This window comes from Mchenga conophoros, linkage group LG14 (assembly GCF_057382185.1).
Source record: "Mchenga conophoros isolate Kocher_MC1m ecotype Shallow Benthic linkage group LG14, M_conophoros_male_GT1.1, whole genome shotgun sequence".
Lineage (NCBI taxonomy): Eukaryota > Metazoa > Chordata > Actinopteri > Cichliformes > Cichlidae > Mchenga > Mchenga conophoros.
The window spans coordinates 24,037,627-24,044,901 of NC_140539.1; the positions used below are offsets into that span (position 1 = coordinate 24,037,627).

The window sequence follows — 7,275 nt, forward strand, 5'->3', positions numbered from 1 at the left end:
CCTCCCAGAAACCACTTGTTTTATAACTACGGAGGCCATTGGTGAGTAACCTTGTTTCCAGCAGAGTGGGCTCAGGGTCCTCATGGTGCTCAGTGAGGTATAGGTTTAGTCTGTGGGGTCCAGGACCCAGAGCTGCTTCGTCACTGTGACGGAGGCGGAGCTCAGCAGAGAGCACACTCTCATCTTGAGGGATGGAAGAGATATTGAAGGAAATGTGCACTCTGGTATGATCCTCTGCACCAAGACTGTTTCCAAGGGGCTCTAAGTGGAAGAGTGACAAAGCAATATAACACTTTAGTAAGACTTTATTTAAGCAATAGCAGGAAAATTGTCAGACTATATAGCGTAGTCAGCAAATAATTTAACATTGTTGTTTTTTTAAAGAAACTTAATTTTAAAAAAATGAAATCTATATCAGATAGATTTTTTTAAAAGAAATTTACATTATACATTAACCTATAACACTAAAAGCCTTATAGTTACAGCACGTGGGTTAGTTCCTTTATGGATTTTCCTCACAAAAATGCAACATTAACTAATGTCATCCTCTGTATTATCAAATAATTGTACTGGCAAAAGTTGGGAATTCCTTCAGTGGTGCTACAGGATTACCTGAGCCTTCAGATTAGATTAAATGACTGTGTGTGCTCCTCCTTTGTCATTTTCTTAGTTTGGAGCAAACATGTCTGACAGGAATATGCAGTGTTAACTCACTGATGGTTCACTGATAATGAACCATTATCGCAGGTCTGCATTTATTCTAGCTTGTTTGTGCTGAAATAAGGGCAACTGGGAGGCAAATATGATGGCCAGGATAGGCCCAAAAGCAAATGTTTACCTGGTGAACAGGTTAATCCAACTATGATGAGAAGAGTCCCGAGTCTATATTTTATCTTAGTCTAAATCTGATCTCATACATGTTTTGAAAAAAACTTACTACACTTATCTCGTTTGATAGTGTAGTATCTTATTTTGACTGTTCAAAACTGACATACAAAGACTTGCAAAGGTGTGTTACTGCCATAAAGGTTCAAAGCTAGAATCAGCTCAAACAGATAATTCATATATCATGAATCTAGTTTGACATCAAGAGGAATCACCTGACTACGTGCCATCTAATTGTGTAAGTAAGCTTACCATTGTGGTGGAAGCTGCGTATAGTGTTGGCCTCCTGGATGTGCTGACTGGGGAAATTAAATGAAGGGTCCTCTACTAGATGGTACTGCTGCTGGTGGAAGTGGTAAAGATCCACGAGGTACCGTGGCACTGGCACTCCAGGCCTTGGGTCAGGCTGAGACTGCAGCCCCAGTCGGCTCAAAAGGAGACTCTGGATGGTCTGAGCCAGACCGGGATCCCGGAGTGACGGTGACAAAGCGGAAGGTGTGGGGTGCACCCTGCCATGATCGATCTCGCTGGTGTCTCCACCCTGGCGACCAGACGAGGCATGAGGTAGCAGCAGGACCATGAGGAGCAGGAGGTTAGGAGGGAACATGGTGGACCTGGAGGGAGATGCGCAGGTGAGGAGAGGTAATAAGGTAGAGAACAGAACAGGAAGAGGAAGTGGAAGAAGAAAGGAACGCATACAAAGTAACCTAAACATCAAAGAAAAAAAATTGCGACTTCAGGTCATGCACCACTCTGTCCTTCCTTCTGTGTGTTTTAAATAAGAATTTAAATCATATGACATAATGACACAATATAAAGTATTGCTTGAAATCTGCAAAAGAGATAGCCCCAGAGAGATGCTTCTGGACTCTGTATATTATGCTTATGTCTTCTCCTTCCTGGACACACTAGTTTCTCATCAGTCTTCAGCCTTCATGTGGCATATGTTCAAGAAATTTACCATTCACATGTCCATAAGAAGTTGTTTGCTTGCTACTCCTGGTTGTAGAAACAGTGCTACTTTGTTTTTTCTTTGTTAATTTATTGCAGGCTTCTTCCCCTAGAGATCCATTTATCTCACAGGACACCTAAGCAGCAGTAATTAAACAGTCTCGATCTGTAATTTAATCATGCTGCATGTTTGTGTGTGCTCTACTCTAGTAGTGCTGTTTGTGTGTGTGTGTGGATGCCTGTGATGTGTTTGGTATTTACAGAGACCTGATAGAGTGACATGTAGCCAGATTTTTTTCTTCCTTTTTTTTTTTTTCAAATGACTTGAGAAAATACTTATTCAAGAATTAAGTAGCTTTTTAAAAATATTTTTTATTTGAGGTCTAATTTAATTAACCCCTTAATTATAGGAAGATTAAAGATGTATCTCAGGCATCAAATAGCAGACCTAAATGCTCAGTTTAGTCTGATGTCAGGGTAAATTCTGGTATTTTAATTACAAAAAACAAAAAAAATAGTGCCGCAATAAGTGCTCACTGACTGTAAGCCAGCTGAATAATTGGACTTCATGTCTTCTACAGTGATGTGATCAAAACAAATGAAAGCTTTTAATGTCACAGTTTTGAAAAATATGAGCTTTGGGGCAGCATTACTAGTAATGCCACTGCAAATCAATCAAAACAAATCTGCATTAGTTAAATCATGAATTCAAGGCTGCCGTCATGCACAGAGGTATCCACCACACAATTACAATTGTGTTGTTTTATTTTGCAAATAAAACAAAAAGAAAAGAAAGACAAGAAATGGGACATCCGTAATCTCCCTAGAGTTTAGATGTGCATGCACTGGCATGCTCTGCTCAGCACACACGTTGTATTCCCTACGTTGGGTCATCCACAGTTAGATTCATTTGCACCTGCACAGCCCAGCTGCATGTAACCTCCCTATTTCTTCCATATTCCTGCCTGCTTCACTCACTTACTGCACATACAAATGGGTGAAAAGATTATATTCGCAGTCACTAATTTGACTTGAAACCCACAGATGCTGCAAGAGCACTCTTTTAGCTACACTTGATTGTGTTGGCAGGGCATTCAGTGCTGGAACGCGATCACAGACAGGGGTCACACAAATACTACTGCGACCCGGCCAACACCCTACATCTCTGTAGTATGAGTGTTAATAAGTGAGTGAATAATTGCAAAGCAGCAAGGTAATGGCTAGCTTGACCTGAAAAGGAGCTGAGATGTTAAAGGGTCAGTGCAAAGGTGCAAAACTTGTTTACCAGGCAGAAAAGAAAAATCTGCACTGCAAATCAGATGAACTGCTGCACAGTAAAGAAGAACAGAACAATAAACCCCATCTGCATCTAAATTTATGTCTTTTGCAGGACTTTAAGTTTGGCTTTATCTTTTTTCTCGTCCAAGTGCTCACCTATCTCTCGCTCATTCTCGCTTCTATCTCTTTATCTCTCGCCTGTAAGGGACAGAGAATCGATTAGGGCCTCTACAGCGAGATAACAGAGGAGTTTATGACTGAGTAAACACATAATGACGCTGTAATGACAGCTAATCTTACCACGCTGTCAGAAAAAAGGTTAAAAGGAGGTCACAGGTGTGAAGGTGTGTATTTTTTATGTATATGTGACTGTGGGTATGTGTACTGTGTGTGGTACGTGGCTCAAAGGGCAAGCCTGGGAAAATAAGCCACCTCTAGCGTGGGATTGTTGCTAGCTGGCCATTAAACACCACACCCAGTGCTGTTTCACCTGAGGCAACGCAGCAGAGGACAATTACAGATTAGGAACTGCCGGACAACCTCTCCCATATATTGTGGAGGCTTGTAAAGCAGATTAAGGACAACAACACCACATCTCTCCTGTACTTTCCTCACCTACAAAACCACCCTGAGGTACAAAGGTTAGGTTGTCACACAGAAGGGTGTGTCACAGCTGCAGCGAGGAAGAGGAACAGGGGCAAAAACAGAGAAAGAAGTTTGGAAACAGTGTCCTACACTGCTTTTCAGGCTCTTTGTTTCCTCCCTGGGTGTCTGCCTTATGAATGGTTCAATCCACTTTCAAGGGAAGGCAAAGAGCATCCAGACTTAATTTAGATGTTTTATGTGTTCTGTGCATCTGAGTGGGTGGCACCCAGATGTCAGCTCATTCAAGTTGGCTAGAAAAACTGACATTTTTATGATTACATTCCCCAGTTCCTTATTTTATCTCTGACTTGTTTATACCTTTCCTCTGGCTTAAACAATGAAATGTTCTGGAAGGATAAATGAGGAGAGCCGTATAATGAAGGGGGTCAGGGATAAGGCGAAATGAAAGGTATGGAGTTCAACAGCCGTGTTTGTGTGTCTTTCCCCTCTGTGCTCAGCCTATGAGACTTATTATATGTGACCTGACCTCATGAGCAGACAGCTGAGTGACCCTGGCATGCGGCGGACGAGTGTGGCTGCTGGTCTGCCCCGCGTCTTTCTGAACTCACTGATTAAAACCTCTGACCTCTGACATCCGTTTCTCTTTCTGCCCCTCTTTTTATCTGTTTATTTCAAACTCTGCTCCCTTTCCCCTTCCTCCTTCCTCCTTGCATTCCTTGAACTTTGTCCTTTTGTTGTCATACACCACCGTATATAACCCTGTTTTACTTTTCTTTAAGCACAGTCCCTCATGTCCCCTTCAAACCATCTTTTTTTTCCTTTATTCTCTTACATCTTTTGTTCTTCCCTGTTAAAATGTCACTTTTCATGCTTTTCTGCATCACCTTCCCATTTTCCTATGGACTTTCTCCCACTCCATCTCCCCCATTAGTTCCGCTCTTTTTTTCCTAGGTCTTAAAATGAATGGTGTTTTTGCGGAAGAGTGCGGCAGACTGTTGCCGGGCCAGGGGGCCGGAGTGTCACCACAGCCGGCTGATTTATCCACTACCGCTGTCTTCATGTTACGCCTGGTCCCTCAACTTTCCCTTCCTGTTGTTCTTCCCGTGTTTCTTTTCCTAAATTCCTCCTCTCACTCTCCCTGATTTCTCTCCCCCCCTTCCAAGCTCTCATTTTTCTATGCTGCCGTCCCATTCTTTCAGAACACGATACGTGCAGCGTACATGCCACAGGGTTCATTTTCAGGCTCTGAGCTAACTCATTTTCTTGAAACTGTGCCATGTCGGATAGCCTCATGGGTCCAGATATGATGTGCAGTGTGCATATACACACCTGGGATCACTTCTGAGGATACATCTGTACTGGCTAACACTTTTCCCCCCCATTAAAATGTATAAAGTGAACATACAGTCACTATAATTAAATGTGAGGTTAAGCCTGTACCATACTCCCCATACTTAACTCATCATTAATGGTTTACTCTGGGCTGTGGAGTTAATACATAATGGGGGTGGGGTGAAAAATGTCCAAAACAGTTGCAGTTGTGGCTCTACTTTCTGAGGCGTAACAGATGAAATCATTAGAACAATATTCCAGGTAGGCTGCTGTAGAGTTTTATTGGAGTCTATTAGAACAGCACTCTAATTCATCCCAGCTGGACTGATTAGTTGGTTAATGACCCAGGCGTCCATTTCTGCTCTACACATACAGAACATACACGCACTTGGATACAAATGTGTCCGAGCACAGAGCACCACAGAGCTTAAACACAGGCTAACAGCCAGGCAGAGTGAACCTAACACGGAAAAAACTTGCCAATATATGTAACAGTGAAGGGTTGTAAAAATGTGAGACAACTTTGATATAGATTTAGAGTTAGCTCGAAAACACACTGTTTCCACAGCTTAACTGTAAATTGCTTTTTCTGGCTGGTCACATCTACATGCACATGCCTACGTGCACTGTTTTTTTTGGCTTAAGTCTCAATTGTGAGGTAGAACAGAGCATCAGTAGTTCAGCATGTATTCACAGCTTGTCTCTTTCATCCTCTGTTCCTCAGCCCGGGATGCTGCACAGAGATCTCACAAGTGCATTGTGGTTAACAGGAGGCCCTACTGAGGCACAACACTGTAACAGCATCAGTGGAAATACTGACATATCTAACCCATGACTGCTGAAAGCTCAGAGACTGCCCTCGTTGTGCGTCTGACAGCTAAACCGATGTGAAATACAGAACAAAAACACACCTCTGCTTTTCACATTAAAGCTGCTGAGCAATAACACTGAGGGCCAATTCATACTTCGCATGTTGCACAGCGTTGGCGAGTTACGTCATGCTCTTTGAACCCATAATGGGCACATTATTCTCAGACAAGTTGCTTACCTGACAAGAGGTAGATTGAGCAATACAGTGGGCCAGCAGTGTATTCATATACACGAGTGTGCTTTTCCCAGCGGAGACTAATGGTTTCAGCAGTGCAGTTCCTGTGGCCTGTGGTTTGACAGACAGATCTATGCATGTGTGTGTGAGAGACAGAGACAGAGGGACAGGGATGTAGTACTCACGTCCAGGTGTAGTGGGATGTATGCAGAGTCCATGGTTTATCCTTGAGCTCCAGTGTTACGATCCCTCGGCTCTCACTCCCGCTCCTTTGGACAGAATGGAGAAAGTGGACTGTTTACCTCTGTCTCTTTACCTCTCTCAGAGAAGCCAGTGCATGTCTTTCCTATGTCTCTTATGCAAATGTACTGTAGGTAAAGTTGCTTGCTCCATGCTTCTCTCCCTGTCTACTCCCTCGCTCAGCTCCTCATCCTGTTGTCAGTGTCAGATAAGCAAACTCTTAAAAAACATCCACTAGCTTCCCCTCTGCCTGCCTGACCTCTGCTAGTAGGCAACTCCCTTTTCTCTGTCGCCTACACTTCCACCCTTAGTTGTTTAAGACAGACTGGTACCGCTGCTAGAAGTTGCAAGAGGAAAATGTCTGTCTGTCTGTCTGTCTGTACTGTATCACAGGCAACAACTCCTTCTTGTTCCTAAACCTTACTATGTCTCTCTGCTTTCCTCTCCACTCTGTTCCTCCCTTTTGTATCTCCTCCCCCTTCCCTCTCTCTCTTTTCTTGCTCACATACATACACCTACACACACACTCTCTCTCTCTCTGTCTCTCTCTCACACACGCACACACACTTTTTCCTTCTAGTGTCCAGCTGGTAAACCCAATTTAACTCTAAATGACTTTCCTGACCACTCAGATTCTCTCAAATAGTGATGTCACTAAGATCGGCCCTAGTACATTTACAGGCTGTTATCTCTCTCTCTCATACACACACAGAAACACGTACACACATACACACCCATACACACACAAACACATGAGCATGAAAACTTAGAGATATGATAATGTGCACGCCATCACAGTAAATAACATCAAAAGAAACATACACATTTAAATGCACAAAACACACACAAATAAATAAATGAAACATGTTCAAGAGGGACTTTAAAGTCAGCACACACATGCAGACTAACTGTTTTCCTCCTTTACCAAACTCACCTGC

At 42.9% G+C, this 7,275-nt stretch overlaps 1 protein-coding gene across 1 annotated transcript in view; it reads right to left on the reverse strand.

Moving 5' to 3' along the window:
- Window positions 1-6,791, reverse strand: part of bmp16 (bone morphogenetic protein 16) — a 7,656-nt gene extending 865 nt beyond the window's left edge. Inside the window, exons 1-3 of the mRNA XM_085243494.1 lie at window positions 6,283-6,791; window positions 1,138-1,499; window positions 1-261 (exon numbers count right to left, since the gene is read on the reverse strand). The exon at window positions 1-261 is cut by the window's left edge and continues 865 nt beyond it. Of these exons, the coding sequence (XP_085099620.1) occupies window positions 1-261; window positions 1,138-1,492 (616 nt within the window). The 5' untranslated portion in view covers window positions 1,493-1,499; window positions 6,283-6,791. The remainder of the gene's footprint in view (window positions 262-1,137; window positions 1,500-6,282) is intronic.
- Between the last annotated feature and the right edge of the window lie 484 nt (window positions 6,792-7,275).